The following is an 18,886-nucleotide window of genomic DNA, read 5'->3' as shown; positions in this document are numbered from 1 at the left end:
TCTTCCTCTGAGGGCCCCTTCCAGCACCCCTCTCCTCCTGACCTCTGGGCCGGGCCTCCTCCTCCCAGTCCTGCCCTTCCTGCTCTTGTCTCTCTGCTTCCCTGCTTGGCTCTTCTCTTCTCACTCTCCCTTCTTTTCTTAGGTAGTCTCTCCATTCCTTTGCTTTAAAATACCATTTATTTGCTGATGGTTCCTAAATTAATTTATTCACTTGGATGCTTATAGGACAGAAACCTGTGTGCAATTCCAAATTATCAATCTCTTTGCCCTTTCCCTGGTCTTTTCCATCTTGGCAAGTGGCACCTCCAGCCATCCTGCTCAGTTGACCAAAGCAGAGATTTTCAGCAAAATTCTTGTTTCTGCTTTCGCCTACTCCCCGCCTCAAGATGTATCCTGACTCCATCTACTGTCTCCACCTCCACAGCTACTGGCTGAGCGCAAGCCACTCTCCCCTCTCACCTGAGCTGCAGCAGGAGCCTCCTAATTGATCTCTCTTTTTGTCTCTTTGCTCTATTCAGTTCACTTTCACAGAGCAGTGACTTTTTAAACATTAAATTAAATCAGCACACTCCACTGCTTGCAACTCAGTGTGCTTAGAATCCCAGTGTTTCTTCAGGGCATCCTGTTTCGCCTGGGTCCCTCCAGCATCACCCTGCACCTGGTGCCCTTTGCTCCTCAAATAGCCTAAGCCCTGTCCTGCATCAGGTTAGTCTCATTCTCTCTGCCTGGAATGTTCTCTTTCCACTTTTGTCTAACAGACTCCTGTTTACACTTCAGGTTTCAGGTTTTATGTCACCATCTCAGAAGGGCATCCCAGACCCCTACCCTGTTATGCTCGCCCCTGTGGTGCTGCCAGGACGGAGCTGCTGGGTTTCATTTCTCCAGATGTTTGGCCGGCAGCCTCTTCCTTCCCCACCTTCAGGGTGGCCTGGACCCAGCCTTCCAAAGGGATTTTGCCCGGGGGCCATCCAGAGCTGCTCATTAGGGGAGGAGGTCTGTCTGGGTCCAGCCACACCCCCTGGGGCAAAGGCCCATCTAGGGTGGGGAAGGGTGGGAAGCAGGAAGTTTTAGATTTGTAGAATATCAGAGTTGGGAGAGGCCTAAAGATCATCTTATCTAACGGCTGTGTATTAGAGAGGACTAAATTAAGGCCAGAGAGGGTAAATACCTCTCCCAAGGTCACATGGGTGACAGCAGCCTTCCTGAGGCCCAGCTCAGTGCTCTTCTGAAACACAGGGCTGACTTCTCTGCTTGTCCCAGTGCCTCTCATTTAGGTTCCCCTAAACTCCTGGTGGGCTGGGTCGGGTGTCTGGCTCGGCGGGTGGCGTTTGGGCAGCCTCACCCCTGACATACGTGGGCCACCCCCACCTCCTTGCCTGATGAGGCGGGAAGCATCAGCAGCGGGAGCAGCGATTTTCCTCCCCGACAGGCTGACCACTGCTGCGACTCCAGGCTCTCGGTGGCCGAGCTGCTGTCTCGAAGCGGCCCCAGTTTCCTGTGCCCGCAGGAGGAATGGATTCCTGCATCCCTGCCTTTGTCCAGGGTCGCTGGGCAGGGGGAAGGTCCGGCAATCTCCTCAGCCCGCACCCCACGCCCCCAGCTTGCGGACAGAAGCTGTCCTCCGAGACCCCAGTGACTGCCAGTTAGTGGGAAATGGCCCGAGACGGCAGCACGTGGTAAGCGAATGACCGTGGGAGCGCGCGCGAGGGTGGCAGGAGGGACGTCCGCTGGGCGGGGGGCCCCGGCACTGGGGATGTGCGATGCGGGGTGCGGCTGACCCCTGGTGGCCTCTCGCGGCGCAGCAGGAAGCCCGCCCCCACCCCCGGCCCCGGCCCGCTCCGCTGCAGGGGCCCCTGTCGCTGAGGGACTAGCAATAATAATCATTCTTTAGGATTGTGAAACATGCTGCGGTAGCACATTTGTAAGCCTCAAAAAGTACAGATGAAAACGAGAATCACCATTGTCGCCCTCCTGTTAATAGCTTGGTTCCATTTCCTTCCCGCAGGCAAGTCCTCAGGGTCTCATCAGCCTCTGCTTCTGCCCTGTCGCTTGCGGTCACCTCCCTGTCTGCTTTGATCTTCTGCCACGTCTACCTCCCATGTAGAAAAGCCCGCTGCTGACCTTGGGTGGTCCTGTACTCCCTACAGATATAGAGAACCTACTATAGTAAATTTTAAATTTGATTTTATTAACAGTAAAATTTTTTAATAGGTATGCAATCACATTGCAAATATCAAAAAACCCCAAATTTCTCATACACTGGAAAGTCTTAGGCCCACCCTTACTTGCCCTACACTTTCCCATCCCATCCATTTTTTTCCCACTATGTTTATTAATTTCTTGTTTCTTTATGCAAAATAAAGAAATGCAAATATAGATAGTCTGTTTTCCCATTTCTGATACAAAAGGCAGTGTATTGCCCACACTATTCAGGACTTTGGTCTTTTTAGTTTATGGTATGCCCTGGGGAAGCTGTCTATTTCAGTACTTAGACACTACTTCCTTATGCTAATTCACAGGACTTCATTGTGGGAACATGCAGTAGTCTAATGAACAAGGCTCCTATAGGCTGACTCCTGCACTGTTTTCAAATACCTGTTATTTACACACTGTTGCAGCATAATGAGTACCTACTTTATCCAGTGAATAAGAGGAGAGGTGATGGCCTGGGCTCCTGTGAGGCCTAGAGAAGGTGCTAAATAATCAGCTGGGCATTGGCTGTTGGGAAGAAGGGTCTTGCTTTACATGTCAAAGTCCTGGTCTAGACAAGTTATAAGTAGAAATGGAGAAAGAAAAATATATGAACAGCATTTGAAGGAAAAAAATAAGGAAACAGTTCTCCATCAGACACAGTTTTCTGCAGTAGATAAGAGACCCCTTCAGCACTGCTCTGAGGGGAGTCCGAGGCGCCACTGCCTCAGTCTGTGAGTCCTTGGAACGGCCTTTCCAGGACCTCTTCTTCCCCACTTGCCCTAGCCATTCCCAGAAGCTTGGGGGCTATAGCCAGGGTCCCACCTCTTTCAGAAAAGCCCTGCCCTTTACCCCTGAATATTTTGCCAGAGGCCAAGGGCAACAGAGCAAACTGGGAGGAGAGCTACACTCTGGAGGAGGAAAGTGGACAGGCTGTGCACTTTGCTCCCAGATCAACCCCATGCAGGTGGCCTGCCTGCAGCTGAGGGGCTGTGTGGGTTGGTACCAGGGAGGTCAGTGTGGGAAGGAGGAGGAGCACTGGCCCCAGAGTCTGAGCTCCCTCTCAGCTCTGCCACCATTCGGATTATATAAATGTATGCACTGACCCTTGTCCAGCCACTCTTGTGGCCTCTAAGCTTGAAGGCCACATTCTTATCACTGGAGGTGCTGGGCTGGGCATTTTCTCGGGGTCTTTTGTGGCTCTGACATTCTGTTCTTACTCTGTTCTATGTTCTCTTAAGGAGTTCTCTTGGGGAGAAACTGTTGTCTATGGGAAAGAAATAGGAACGATGGTTACAGGGAAGATGTCATCTTTTTGGAAAAAAAATCAAGACCTGAGTTAATCTTGGAAGAGAAATCTTCTGGTGGGGACAAGTTGGGAGACTGTACAGCCTGATGGTCATGCTCCCTCTCTTATGCTCTGCTTCAGGAGTAATATGGCAGAGACTGCTTTTTGCCTTCTCATATTTGTTGCCCCTTTATCCTTAGAAACAGAGATTTCTGATTTTTAGTTGGGCACATGGCTGCCTGGAATGAAAATTACAATTCCCAGTGGACTTTTTAGCTGTGTGTGGTGATATGACTAAGTTCTGGTCAGTGGTATGTGGGAGGTATCCTTAAAGGGATGAGCCCTTTTCTGTCCCTTCTTCCTTCTTGCTAGCTGGAATGTGGATGTGATGGTTGGAACTCAGGTAGCCATATTAAACTATAAGGTTGAAGCCATGTGTTGAAGATGTGTGTTGAAAAAAAGTGATGAAAGGAGCCTGGATCCCTGACACTGTAGGTCATCATGCCAGCCTCGGACTGACTACTCCAGACTTCATTTACATGAGAGGGAAATAAACTTTTGTCTTGTTGAAGCTATTTTTACTTTGGATTTTATGTCTCTTACCACTAAGCCCCATCCTCACTATACTGAATATAGTACCTGGGAGTGGAGTGCTGAGTGAAGTAACCTAACATACGGGTCTTAGGCTCTGTGGGAGCAGGCAGGCCGCAGAGGAGCTGGGTATCATAGGCTGGAAAGCTAGTGGTGTGGTTCAGTAACGGTCAACTTGTTGTCTGCTCTCCCTGGAAGGCAGATCATATGCCAGCCAAGGCTGTACCATTACATGAGAAGGAAAGAAAAGTTTAGAATACCGGAGTTGGCTGGCCCCTTCTTGCAACTTTCAGCAAGTCAGCTCTGGGTTAGGGCAAGCAGTCGGTAGCAGAGAACATAGCTTTGCTGAGCAAGGTAATCTTTTTCAGGAGCCTGTATCTGATTTAAGATGGAGGTGAACAGCCCAGTGGTTTCTGTATCTCCCTTGCCCTAGCCTCCTCAGCAGCAGGCAGGACCTGGTCATTCAGCAGCAGAGAGCTTCCAGCAGACCCAGAGCACTAAGGCTGCTGCCTTTCTGCTCAACCCCTGTGTTACCTCTGGCCTCATGGAAGTTGCCGTTACCTTGACATAGAAGGGATAGCAGAGCTCAAAGGCCAACAGGTCAAAGACCTGAGTCTTCCGGCTTATCAGCATGATCTTTGCCACAGTGTTATTCTCAGGGAATGGACTGGGTGCTTACTGACTTTCTGAGTGAATTGTATTTCCAAAAAACCATAAGCCGTATATATTTAGGAATACATATATAATATGTATTTGTATATCCCCCAGTTCTTACACAAAGGGTAGCCTATCATGTATACTATGTAGCAGCTTGACTTTTTTTAGTTATCATTAATCTACAATTACATGAAGAACATTATGTTTACTAGGCTCCCCCCTTCACCAAGTCCCCCCCCACACCCCTTCACAGTCACTGTCCATCAGCATAGTGAGATGCTGTAGAATCACTACTTGTTTTCACTGTGTTGCACAGCCCTCCCTATGCACCCCCCTACATGCTAATTATACATGCTAATCGTAATACCCCCTTTCTTTTTCCCGCCCTTATCCCTCCCTTCCCACCCATCCTCCCTAGTCCCTTTCCCTTTGGTAACTGTTAGTCCATTCTTGGGTTCTGTGATTCTACTGCTGTTTTGTTCCTTCAGTTTTTCTTTGTTCTTATACTCCACATATGAGTGAAATCATTTGATACTTGTCTTTCTCCACCTGGCTTATTTCACTGAGCATTAATACCTCTAGCTCCATCCATGTTGTTGCAAATGGTAGGATTTGTTTTCTTCTTATGGCTGAATAATATTCCATTGTGTATATGTACCACATCTTCTTTATCCATTCATCTACTGATGGACATTTAGGTTGCTTCCATTTCTTGGCTATTGTAAATAGTGCTGCGATAAACATAGGGGTGCATCTGTCTTTTTCAAACTGGGCTGCTGCATTCTTAGGGTAAATTCCTAGAAGTGGAATTCCTGGGTCAAACGGTATGTCTTTTTTGAGTTTTTTGAGGAACCTCCATACTGCTTTCCACAATGGTTGAACTAATTTACATTCCCACCCAGCTTGACTTAAAAAAAAATTAACTTTACAGTAGATATTCAAGGTTAACCCATAATCTGCATAGAGCTCTCACCCATTCCTTGTTTTGACTGCACTATACACCACTGTGGGGCTGTCTTACTGCATGTTCAGCCAATCCCCAAGGGTAGGTATTTTAAGTTGTTTCTCATTTTTGAAAAAACATTAAAAGTAATACCATGAATAACTTTGCAAATACATTAATTTGCATTTCTACCAGTTTATCTTTGAGATAGAGTCTCAGAAGTGGGATTGATTGATGGTCAGGGATCAAATGCCTATGTACTTTTGTTAGACACCAACAAGTTTCCCCGAGAGATTGTAGAATCCAACGGTGTATGAGAAGGAGTGTTGCCAACAGAGTATTATCAAAATTCTTGATTTTGAACAATTTGATAACTGAGAAATGGTATCCCAGTAGAATATTAAATTGTGTTTCTCTCCTTATGAATGAACATATTTAGTATTTGTAAAGGTTGTTGTTATTTCTTCTGTGACCTGTCTGTATTTTTCTGTAGGGTTTAGTTTTTGGTCTTTTGCTTCTTCCTTTTAAGGACTATCATATGTTAGGAATAGTAGATCTTGATCTGTTATGTAAAGTGGAATGATTGCCCCCCCCACCTGCCCAGTTTTTCATTTTGACTTTGCACTTGTAACTCTGGAGAGAGGAAACCCCAGGGCAAAATACCTCTAAAACCGAAAGCAGCCCAAGGGAGAAATAAAGTTTAAAACCCGTTTATTGCTTACAAACTGTGGGCCAGGGCCGCTTCTCTCTCCTGCTCCAGCAGAAGAAAGCAAGATCTCCCCCTAGCCTCTCAGGTTCAGATAAGCCCTTGGTAGCCCAAGTAATTACCCATTGATATGGAGATGAACTAATCTTCTCCACCCCTGAGGAATGCCTGTTGATATGCAGATGCACTAAAGCCAGGTGAGATATTCTGGAAATATTACAATTTTACCCACAGCCCTGAAGTTGTTTGCCATGCAAAATAGTTTTAATGTCATGAAACTGAATGTGTCAATCCTTTTTCTAAAAATTGCTTCTGAGTCTTGATTCGTGGGAGGAAGGCTTGCATCCTCCCAGGTGATGATGAAACCAACAGACATGTTTGCGTGGGGGCAGCAGTGGGCTGGGCGGGGAACAGCGGCGTCTTGCCGCTGGGGTCCCTGGGGAGCTGGGCTGATGCCTGGCGGCTCCGCAAGGCCTGGCGTTCAAGACCTGGGGTCCTGGCGCCCACGGCGCTCTGACCTGGGAGGCCAGACGAATGTGCATCCTGGTGGGTCTCACAGGGGTGACTGTGCCTCCAGTGGGCGTTTGGCCCTGAGTGGAAACCTTTTGGGTTGTTGCATCTTGCAGAGAGTGTGGCGTGGGCGCGCCTGACCCCTGAACAGTCAGAACGCTGAGGCCGCCCTCGTGCCTCAGACCTGTCCTGGCTGGGCAGGAGGCCCTCTGTTGGCCGTCCTGTCCGGGTGCCGCCCCTGCGGGGCCTGTGGGGCTGGCAGCTCCCGCTTCTCCCCCGAGCTGTGTGCACCCTGCGGCCAGCCGGTGGCCACCGCGCGCTCTCAGTGCCTTTGCTTCTCGAAGGTTACCTGTGGGAAAGGCCAGGTCGGTTGGCCTGCAGGGCGTGCCTGGTCTGGAGCTCCCTGACTGTGCCCCTGGCGCTCTTCCCCAGGCTGCCCCAGCCCCAGGATTCCCTGTAAGCTGGTAGTTGGGCCTGGAGTCGTGGTAAGACTGAGGCCCGATTCTTTGGGCAGGACTGTTTCAGAGGTGTGCCCCCTCCTATTTGTGCATGAATGAAGGACGGCCAGCCTGAGGCCTGCGACCCACCGGACCTGTCCGGGGCTGGAGACACAGGGGTGGCAGCCAGCATGCCGGTCAGGCCCGTGGAGGGCAGCTCCTCTATCCCCTCGACCCCCCATAAGGCTGGCCCTGGAGGGCAGCCAGACTTCCAGGAGTCTCCTCCGCAGCCCCTGCAGCCAGGCTTGCTTCCCCTCCCTGTGAGGGCCTGGGGGCCTGCAGCATGCCCCAGTCAGGATGCTTGCAGGGTGGCCCCTGGGTAGACCAGAGGCTGCCTGGGGCCGGTGCGGGAGGGTGTGAGGCTGAGCTGCAGAGGTTAAAGGCTCCCTGTTCTTTGGGAGAGGGAATGGGCAGGAAGCCATATTTGGAGGATCCTGGCAATGTCCCACTCCAAAGTGCAGTGCAGCCCAGGGACCTGGCCTGGGGAAGGGCTAGAAGCTAAAAATGCCCCAGAGGGGCAGGGAGGAGGGAGCAGGGGGTGGGGTGCAGCCAGGCTTTGAGCTGGGAGGAGACTCGGTGGCCAAGAGGACATTTGGACTTTACAAACTTCCTGGATGCTTAGAACTGTTTTTTGTCAACCCCGCCTTCACTTGTCTCCCTGTTGGGTTTTCAGTCTCCTTGGTCTTTGCCTCTTCCTTTTCTCTCTCCTCTCCTTTCTTTATCACCGTCCTTTTCCCTCAGAAATCAACCTGTGTCTGATATCGACAGGGTGGGCAGAGTGGCAGGCTTGACAGTGAGTCTGCAGGGTGCCCTGTCCTCAGCGCCTGGGCTTGGAGTATGACCTGCTGTGCACTTGGGACAGCCAGACCCTTCCCTGTGCCCAGGGCTAGGGCCCCTGGCTTCCCTGGAGCAGGTGGGGAGGGGGAGAGGAGGATGGACACAAGGAAGGACAAGAGGCACAGGCGAGGCAGCAGCACAGGCAGCTCTGGGGACACAAGGGCACCTAAGCAGGAGCAGAGGGCTGGGAGCAGAGCAGGCAGTTTGACTAGGTAGCTCCCTGAGTTCTTTATTTTCTTCTATGGATGGGATGGGAGAAAGTCCCCCTTCCACTCTCTCTGTAGCTGAGGGTACTGAGGGCAAAGGTCTGGGGGTTATGGGCCTCCATGATGCAGTGCTTGAGTCCAGGATGTTTAACGTTTTCCTGTAAATTGGTTACAAATCAGGGTCACATAATCCATTTGAGATTGGGTCACAATCCCAGCCTGTGGTCCAGGCCCCCCAACGGCAGCACTGGCCCCAGAGAAACTCAGGCAGGTCCTTGGAAGTGCTTGCTCCCGCTCCCCGACCCTGGGTATGTCATCCTGAGGGAGCAGCCACCCTTAGCCCAGGATTAGCATGGGTGGATTCTGCCTGAGTGTCCGAGAAGGGGAGACATGGGCCGAGGCGCTGCTGTGAGGAGCCCTCAGGCCTCTCTGGGCCTTCACTTTGTCTCATTGTCACTAGTGCCTCCAGCTGTCTCCCTCCGTCCTGCTCCCAAGAAACTTGCTTTCAGGGTAGGAGCCAGCATCATTATTATACCATGAAATGTATTATTTCAGCCTGCTGTGTCCTGTTCCCTGTCTTATGTAAAGTTCCAACCGTGCTGTAAGACGTGTGGTTCCTTGCCTCCAGAGGGGCTTGAAGGGTCTTGGAGCTGCTCTGGCCCCTGGACTCTCACAGCCATGTTTTGGGCCTGTTATTCCACAAGGTGGCAGGGAATGGGAGAGTTGCTGGCTGGGGCAGTTGGGAGTGTAGGTAAAATTGTAATAATTCCAGAATATCTCGCCTGGCTGTAGGTGCCTCACAGGTGGAGAGAAGTACGGCCTCAGTGTATCTGCATGTCCTCAGGGGTGGAGAGAAGTTCATCTCCATATCAGTGGGTAATTACCTGGGCAATGGAGGGTTTATCTGTACCTGAGAGGTAAGGGGGAGGATGCCCTTGCTTGCTTCTGCTGGAGGAGGAAAGACAAATGGCCGTGGACTGCAGTTTGTAAGCAATAAATGGATTTTAGACTTAACTTCTCCCTTTGACTGATTTTGGTTTTAGAGGTATTTTGCCCCAGGATTACCCCTCCCTGGACTTAACAGGGAGGCTGTTGAATTTTAAGAGTAAATAAGCAAATGGTGCTCCTTGCTTTCCTGTTTAAATCGAACCCCATTGAAAAATAGACACCTGACAGATGGAAATGAAATGTCAGATTTATTATTGGAGAACATGATTTATTTGGGAGACAAATGGGCTTGCTTGCGCTCTTCCCTTTGGCACAGGAGCTAAGCCCTCCTCACCACAGGGACAGGCCAGAACACCGAGGTCCCACTGATGGGCTGGCTCCTGAAGGGCAGAGGGGACTGAGCCACATGTGCCCAGTTCTTTTTATGAGCTCACCCATTGGGTGAGTCCCACTGCCCCTGCTCCAGGCCAGGCGTGTTAGTAATAAAGTTCCCTTTTCAGGGAAACATGAGGAGAAAAGAGTAAGTGTTCCTCCCCTACAGAGATGATCTCCACCCTCTTCTCAGGATTCTCCCTTAGCAAGACTGAGTGGTGCCTGGGGAGTCGTGTGTGTGTGCATGTGTGTGTATACACGTACGTGTGTGTGACAGACACTCCTGTAGTCCCTTTGCTGACCACTGAGTGGCCAAGACTACCTACCTCTCTGTTACCAGTTACCCATTCTCCATTCTCTTTCTTCCTCTACTGGGAACCCATGAACTCTCTGATTTTTTCCTTTTGTCTGACTCCTTCTAGTCTGAGACATAAATGCCAATCTACCCCAGTATCCTTTATTCCCTTATGTGGAAAAGGAACCCCTGATTTTTGGCCCAGCACAGGCTACTTTTCCAACCTTTGCCACTAGGTGTGGCCATGTGATTTTATTTTGGCTAATGAGGTATAAGTAAAAGTGATGTGTAAGACTTTGTGGAAATAAACCTGTAGGGAGATGGCATAGTCTTCTTTGTCTCTTTTTTCTTGAAGGCTGGAATGAAAACATAATGGCTGGAGCTTGAGCAGCTATATTGGACTATGAAGTGGAAGCTATGCAGTAAAGATGGCAAAAGAGAAAATAGAAGCCTAGGTATCTAGTAAATTTGTGGGGCTACAATACCAAGCCTGTATTGTTCTCTCTCAACTTAGTTTATGTAGGAGAAACACATTTATTTCTTATTTAAGCCACTGGTCTTTGGAGGTGTCTCTTACTTGCAGCCAAACCTAATCTTAACTAATACAAAGTATGTGCATGGGTGTGAGCAGGTTTATGCACATATGTGCATATGTGAACACATGTAAGCAAGTTTGTAGGGGAACTAGGAATATGGACATTTTCTCACTTGCCTATTATTAATGGAGCATCTATATGTGCAAGTCACCATGATACGACCTATGAGGAAGACAAAGATGAGTCAGAGAAGGACCCTGCTCTCAAATATTTTACTTTTAATTAGAGGATGGTTCTTAACCTTTTCTGGTTTAAAAACCTCTAGAGAATCTAGGGAAGCCTTATCAGTATTTAAACACACACAGTATTAATTAGAATAATCAGGTTGGAACCTCCCAAAAGCACCTGCTGTTCTGTCATCTTTCCTGAGAAAACTAGCCCCCTTCTGACTCTTGCCAGAGATGGCCACTGTTTAACGGAGTTCAGTGCACAGCAGCAGGAGACTGACAAGGAAGACCCAGATAGGGAACACATCTGACTCAGGCTGAGAGCCTCAGGAGATGAAATAGCAGTGATTATGACACAATTTTGACAATCCCATGTATTAGTTACCATTGTGTAACAAATTACCCCCAAACTTCATGGATATAAACAACAAACATTTATTATCTTCCAGTTTCTCTGGTCTAGGAATCCAGGAGTGACTTAGCCAGGTAGTTCCGTCTTGGGATCATTCGTGAGATGTTTTGGCCAACGGATCTGCTGGACTGGAGGACCGGCCTCCAAGATGGTCCTTTCATGTGACTGTTGAGGGAGGCTTCAGGTACTCATTCCCATGAGCCTCTCCAGAGAGTTGCTTGAGTGTCCTTATGACATGGCATTCCATTTCCTTAGAATAACTGATCCAAACGAGGGCAAGGTGAAAGCCGTATCTTTTATGATCTAGCCTTGGAAATTGCATGTTACTTCTGCCCCATTAAAAAAAAATTAAAAGTGAGTCATTAAGTTCAAATGGAGGGGAAAAAGACTCTACATTTGGAGAAGAGGATTGCCAAATAAATTGTGGACATATTTTAAAACCACTCCAAGAACCTAGTAATTACTAAAGCAAGAAATTTACATGTTGGGCTTGGATTTACATGTTGGGCTATCATAGGTTTGATTAATGTGCCTCAGTCTTCCAAATTCTGCTCAGTTGTAGGTGAAATTAAGATCTTGGCCTTCAAAGTCGAAGACAAAGGGGTACTGCTCACTGCTGAGTTAGCAGAGTCCCTGCCCATCCCTGATCCCCACTCCCCTCCTTCCTTCTAGGGCTAAGCTCATTGTAGGCCCCTCCACTCTTAGTATAACTACATCTAGGGACGTGCCAAAGGGTCTGAAAAGGGGCATCTTGCCCATTTCACACCGTGAAAAGTGTTTGCTCAAGAGGTGTTTGCTTAATTCGTCATACGACTCTTATTTTAAGGACAAGTTTTTTTCTACCTTTCATTTTTTTCTACCCTGAGTCCTGTCTCAACCTTCCTGCCAACTGTAAATTTGGGGGGATTATTTAGTCTCTGTTGGCGTTAGCATGGACCCAGCACAGGGAAGGAAGAAGCGAGTATTTACTGGAAGAATACAAGAATGAATAGTGGCACCCCACGAGCAGTCCTCAGCTGATGGGGTTTCAGGGACCCTGACATCAGAAGAAAGGCTCGCTCCCTGCACGTGGTCTCTCCTGCCCGCAAGTCACCAAGGACTTGGCCAGAAGCACACGTTCTGGGAAGTCCGCAGGTACGTTAGCCAGCCACCAGGGCACATTCCCTTCTGACCCCAAGTCTCTGTCCGCAGAGAGCCGGAACTTGGGCCGGCCTCTGGCTCCAGCAGGTAAGGGCCACGCGTCAGAAGCCCGCGCCGCAAGGGGACGAGCACTACGACTCCCGAGATGCCTCGGGCGCTCCCCCGCTCGCCCCTTCAAAGCTCTATCGGCTGTTGATTGGCTGCGCGGCGGAAGCGGTGCGTACGTACGTGCGGCGGGCGATGGCTGCGCGGGGCGGCTTCGTGTCGGTGAGCGCGGCCCCGGGGCTGTGGCGGCAGGGGGCGCGCGCGGCTGTGGGACTTTCGGGCCGCTACCCCGAGAGGGGCTACGCTGCGGGCCCCGCGCAGGTGAGCAGGCCGATGTCAGGCCAACCAGGCGGAGCGCTCAGCAGCCCGGGCTCCGGAAGGCTGTTTGACCGTGGCTCTGACCGCGGCCCCGAGCGCGACCGCCCCGGCGCGCCCCTCCCGGTCGGGGAATGAACGCCGCAAAGGCGAGCGCCCCCGAGGTCGGGCCTGGCCGCCGGCTGCTCCTCGGCCCCACGGTCCCTGGCGGTTTCTGAGGTCCCGTTTCTGGCCAGGGTGTGATTCCTGCACTTCCGCTTTGATTTGCAGGATGATAACTTTCCGATAAGATGTCCAGCCCCATCTGGAAGAGATCTGGGGACTCGCGGCGCCCTCCGAGCCGCCCTGTAGGCGGTGGGCACAGGGTGCGTGCAGGCCCCGGGGTTGTGCGGGGCCTCGGCGACCCTTGTTCCCCCATCACCCACCGAAGGAAGTGTGCCCCTCGTGCTGGTGAGGGACCGAAGCTTGCAGTCCATTTTGAGTACTCCTTTTAAGGTCAGACAGGTGGTAAACGACTGTGCCAGGACTCTGTGCCAGGACTCAATGCCACATAGCCAGATCCGGCGTCTTCACTTTCCCCTGGGCTATTTATCCTTCCTTTAAAGGGAATCACTTTGTCTTCTAAATTCGCAATTTACGCATATGATAATGATAATGTACATTTGTACAGTGCTTTCACAGTAACCTTTTTATGTAATTCTAAAGATTTACTCATTTAAAAAAACACGTAGCGCTTTGTGACAGGCACTATTCTAAGTACTTAATTATTCATGTAATCTTCATAACAACTCCAGACAAGTACCATTTTTATTCCCATTTTACAGATGGAGGAACGGAGGCACAGGCAGGTTAAGCAGCTTGCTCTAGGGCACCAGCTGTTAAGTGGCAGAATCTTGTGCTCAGGGCAGTCTCTTAACAGCTGTGTTATCGGTGTTACTATTTTGCATATGGAGCAGCTAAAAGATTCAAAGAAGTTAAGTGACTTGGTCAGTGTCTCCAAACTAAAAATGGCCACGCTGAAAGCATGGAATAAGCGTATGTTGATAAAAGAATCTTATAAACTAATGACAAACTACTGCTATCATTTATAACCGTGGTATTGACTCTAGCGTCTTTGCAGGTCCTGAGGTATCTCTGAGTGACTTTTCTGAGTAGTCTCTTCATTTCAAACTAGTCTCAAAACCACATATTGTATCACTGCCACAAATATGAATCTGACAGAATACCCAGGACTGGTTAAAAAAAAAAAATCAAGTGATTGAGAAGAAAAATCAGAATACATGTACAGGAGAGTGAAAAGAAAGTCTCTTTTTCTCTAGGTACCTTCACTTTTTAAAATATTAATGGATTTACTTTTTATTTTTTATTTTTTTTTATTTTGGTATCATTAATCTACAATTACATGAAGAACATTGTGTTTACTAGGCTCCCCCACTTCACCAAGTCCCCCCAATATACTCCTTCACAGTCACTATCCATCAGCGTAGTGAGATGCTGTAAAATCACTACTTGTCTTCTCTGTCGTAGAGCCCACCCCGTACCACCCCCACATTATACATGCTAATTGTAATGCCCTCTTTCTTTTTCCCTGCCCTTATCCCTCCTTACCCTCCCATCCTCCCCAGTCCCTTTCCCTTTTGTAACTGTTAGTCCATTCTTGGGTTCTGTGAGTCTGCTGCTGTTTTGTTCCTTCAGTTTTTCTTTGTTCTTATACTCCACGTATGAGTGAAATCATTTGGTACTTGTCTTTCTCTGCCTGGCTTATTTCACTGAGCATAATACCCTCTAGCTCTATGCATGTTGTTGCAAATGGTAGGATTTGTTTTCTTCTTATGGCTGAATAATATTCCATTGTGTGTATGTACCACATCTTCTTTATCCATTCATCTACTGATGAACATTTAGGTTGCTTCCATTTCTTGGCTATTGTAAATAGTGCTGCGATAAACATAGGGGTGCATCTGTCTTTTTCAAACTGGTCTGCTGCATTCTTAGGGTAAATTCCTAGAAGTGGAATTCCTGGGTCAAATGGTATTTCTATTTTGAGCATTTTAAGGAACTGCTTTCCACAATGGTTTTTTCCCACCAGCAGTGTAGGAAGGTTCCCCTTTCTCCACAACCTCACCAAAATTTGTTGTTGTCTGTCTTTTAGATGGTAGCAATCCTTACTGGTGTGAGATGATATCTCATTGTTGTTTTAATTTGCATTTCTCTGATGACAAGCAATGTGGAGGAACTGTCTATTCAGCTCCTCTGCCCATTTTTTAATTGGATTATTTGCTTTTTGTTCGTTGAGGTGTGTGAGCTCTTTATATATTTTGGATGTCAACCCTTTATCGGATCTGTCATTTATGAATATATTCTCCCATACTGTAGGATACCTTTTTGTTCTATTGATGGTGTCCTTTGCTGTGCAGAAGCTTTTCAGCTTGGTATAGTCCCACTTGTTCATTTTTGTTTTTGTTTCCCTTGCCCGGGGAGATATGTTCATGAAGAAGTCAAGAGTTTATGTCCAAGAGATTTTTGCCTGTTTTTTTCTAAGAGTTTTATGGTTTCATGAGTTTCATTCTCTTACATGTAGCTGTCCAGTTTTGCCAGCACCATCTGTTGAAGAGACTGTCATTTCCCCATTGTATGTCCATTGCTCCTTTATCATATATTGATTAACCATATATGTTTGGGTTAATGTTTGGAGTCTCTGTTCTGTTCCACTGGTCTGTGGCTCTGTTCTTGTGCCAGTTCCAAATTGTCTTGATTACTGTGGCTTTGTAGTAGAGCTTGAAGTTAGGGAGCAAGATCCCCCCCACTTTATTCTTCCTTCTCAGGATTGCTTTGGCTATTCGGGGTCTTTGGCAGTTCCATATGAATTTTGGAACTACTTGTTCCAGTTCATTGAAGGATGCTGTTGGTACTTTGATAGGGATTGCATTAAATCTGTAGATTGCTTTGGGCAGGATGGCCATTTTGACAATATTAAGTCTTCCTAGCCCAGCGCATGGGATGAGTTTCCATTTGTTAGTGTCCTCTTTAATTTCTCTTAAGAGTGCCTTGTAGTTTTCAGGTTATAGGTCTTTCACTTCCTTGGTTAGGTTTATTCCTAGGTATTTTATTCTTTTTGATGCTATTGTGAATGGAGTTGTTTTCCTGATTTCTCTTTCTATTGGTTCATTGTTAGTGTATAGGAAAGCCACAGACGTCTGTGTGTTAATTTTGTATCCTGCAACTTTGCTGTATTCCGATATTAGTTCTAGTAGTTTTGGAGTGGAGTCTTTAGGGGTTTTTATGTACAATATCATGTCATCTGCAAATAGTGACAGTTTGACTTCTTCTTTACCAATCTGGATTCCTTGTATTTCTTTGTTTTGTCTAATTGCTGTGGCTAGGACCTCTAGTACTATGTTGAATAACAGTGGGGAGAGTGGGCATCCCTGTCTTGTTCCCGATCTCAGAGGAAAAGCTTTCAGCCTCTCGCTGTTCAGTATGATGTTAGCTGTGGGTTTATCATATATGGCCTTTATTATGTTGAGGTACTTGCCCTCTATACCCATTTTGTTGAGAGTTTTTATCATGAATGGATGTTGAATTTTGTCAAATGGTTTTTCAGCATCTATGGAGATGATCATGTGGTTTTTGTCCTTCTTTTTGTTGATGTGGTGGATGATGTTGATGGATTTTCGAATGTTGTACCATCCTTGCATCCCTGGGATGAATCCCACTTGGTTGTGTTGTATGATCCTTTTGATGTATTTTTGAATTCGGTTTGCTAATATTTTGTTGAGTATTTTTGCATCTATGTTCATCAGGGATATTGGTCTGTAGTTTTCTTTTTTGGTGGGGTCTTTGCCTGGTTTTGTTATTAGGGTGATGTTGGCTTCATAGAATGAGTTTGGGAGTATTCCCTCCTCTTCTAGTTTTTGGAAAACTTTAAGGAGAATGGGTATTATGTCTTCTCTGTATGTCAGATAAAACTCCGAGGTAAATCCATCTGGCCCGGGGGTTTTGTTCTTGGGTAGTTTCTTGATTACTGGTTCAATTTCATTGCTGGAAATTGGTCTGTTTAGATATTCTGTTTCTTTCTGGTTCAGTCTTGGAAGGTTGTATTTTTCTAGGAAGTTGTCCATTTCTCCTAGGTGTTCCAGCTTATTGGCATATAGGTTTTTGTAGTATTCTCTAATAATTCTTTGTATTTCTGTGGGGTCCTCCGTAATTTTTCCTTTCTTGTTTCTGATTCTGTTGATGTGTGCAGATTCTCTTTTTCTCTTAGTAAGTCTGGGCTAGAGGCTTATCTATTTTGTTTATTTTCTTGAAGAACCAGCTCTTGGTTTCATTGATTTTTTTCTATTGTTTTATTCTTCTCAATTTTATTTATTTCTTCTCTGATCTTTATTATGTCTCTCCATCTGCTGACCTTAGGCCTCATTGTTCTTCTTTTTCCAATTTCGATAATTGTGACATTAGACTATTCATTTGGGATTGTTCTTCCTTCTTTAAATATGCCTGGATTGCTATATACTTTCCTCTTAAGACTGCTTTCTCTGCGTCCCACAGAATTTGGGGCTTTATGTTGTTGTCATTTGTTTCCATATAGTGCTGGATCTCTATTTTAAATTGGTCATTGATCCATTGATTATTTAGGAGCATGTTGTTAAGCCTCCATGTGTTTGTGAGCCTTTTTGCTTTTTTGTACAATTTATTTCTAGTTTTATAGAAGAGAAGTTGGTTGGTAGAATTTCAATCTTTTTGAATTTACTGGGGCTCTTTTTGTGGCCTATTATGTGGTCTGTTTTGGAGAATGTACCATGTGTACTTGAGAAGAATGTGTATCCTGTTGCTTTTGGATGTAGAGTTCTATACATGTCTATTAGGTCCATTTGTTCTAGTGTGTTGTTCAGTGCCTCTTTGTCCTAACTTATTTTCTGTCTTGTGGATCTGTCCTTTGGAGTGAGTGGTGTGTTGAAGTCTCCCAAAATGAATGCATTGTATTCTATTTCCTCCTTTAATTCTGTTAGTATTTGTTTCACGTACATTGGTGCTCCTGTATTGGGTGCATATATACTTATAATGGTTATATCCTCTTGTTGGACTGCCCCCTTTGTTGTTATGTAATGTCCTTCTTTATCTCTTGTTACTTTCTTAGTTTTAAATCTATTTTGTCTGATACTAGTACTGCCACACCTGTTTTTTTACTCCCTGTTGTTTGCATGAAATATCTTTTTCCATCCCTTGACTTTTAGGCTGTGTACGTCTTTGGGTTTGAGGTGAGTCTCTTGAAAGGAGCATATAGATGGATCTTACTTTTTTATCTGTTCCATTCCTGTGTCTTTTGATTGGTGCATTCAGTCCATTTACATTTAGTGTGATTATTGAAAGATATGTACTTATTGCCATTGCAGGCTTTAAGTTTGTGGTTACCAGAGGTTCAAGGTTAGCTTCTTTACTGTCTTACTGTCTAACTGAAGTCTCTTATTGAGCTATTATAAACACTGTGTGATGATTCTTTATTTCTCTCCCTTCTTATTCCCCCTCCTCCATTCTTCATATGTTGGGTGTTTTGTTCTCTGCTCTTTTTAGGAGTGCCCCCATCTAGAGCAGTCCCTCTAAAGTATCCTGTAGAGCTGGTTTGTGGGAGGCAAATTCCCTCAACTTTTGCTTGTCTGGGAATTGTTTGATCCCCCTTCATATTTAAATGATACTCGTGCTGCATATAATATTCTTGGTTCAAGGCCCTTCTGTTTCATTGCCTTAAATATATCTTGCCATTCTCTTCTGGCCTGTAAGGTTTCTGTTGAGAAGTCTGATGATAGCCTGATGGGTTTTCCTTTGTAGGTGACCTTTTTCCTCTCTCTAGCTGCCTTTAAAATTCTGTCCTTGTCCTTGATCTTTGCCGTTTTAATTGTTATGTGTCTTGGTGTTGTCCTCTTCGGGTCCCTTCTGTTGGGAGTTCTGTGTGTTTCCGTGGTCTGAGCAACTATTTCCTCCCCCAGTTTGGGGAAGTTTTCAGCAATTATTTCTTCAAAGACACTTTCTATCCCTTTTTCTCTCTCTTCTTCTTCTGGTACCCCTTTAATGCAGATATTGTTCCTTTTGGATTGGTCACACAGTTCTCAATATTGTTTCATTTCTGGAGATCCTTTTATATCTCTCTGCATCAGCTTCTATGCGTTCCTGTTC

At 46.7% G+C, this 18,886-nt stretch overlaps 1 protein-coding gene across 7 annotated transcripts in view; it reads left to right on the top strand.

The window, feature by feature from the left end:
- The first annotated feature begins 1,368 nt into the window (after positions 1–1,368).
- HDHD5 (haloacid dehalogenase like hydrolase domain containing 5) overlaps positions 1,369–18,886 on the top strand; it is an 89,103-nt gene continuing 71,585 nt past the window's right edge. For 3 of the 7 annotated variants that reach the window (XM_073222783.1, XM_073222782.1, XM_037014931.2), the window contains exons 1-2: positions 1,369–1,676; positions 12,407–12,721. In XM_073222783.1, coding sequence (XP_073078884.1) covers positions 1,380–1,676; positions 12,407–12,721 — 612 coding nt within the window. In that variant the 5' untranslated portion in view covers positions 1,369–1,379. Of the gene's footprint in view, positions 1,677–12,406; positions 12,722–12,985; positions 13,081–18,886 lie in introns of those variants that run through there. The other 4 variants (XM_017667267.3, XM_073222784.1, XM_037014933.2 and 1 more) reach the window with 4 other exon arrangements.

The sequence above is a fragment of the Manis javanica genome, chromosome 15, assembly GCF_040802235.1.
Source record: "Manis javanica isolate MJ-LG chromosome 15, MJ_LKY, whole genome shotgun sequence".
Taxonomy (NCBI): domain Eukaryota; kingdom Metazoa; phylum Chordata; class Mammalia; order Pholidota; family Manidae; genus Manis; species Manis javanica.
This window is presented reverse-complemented; position numbering and strand designations above follow the sequence as displayed.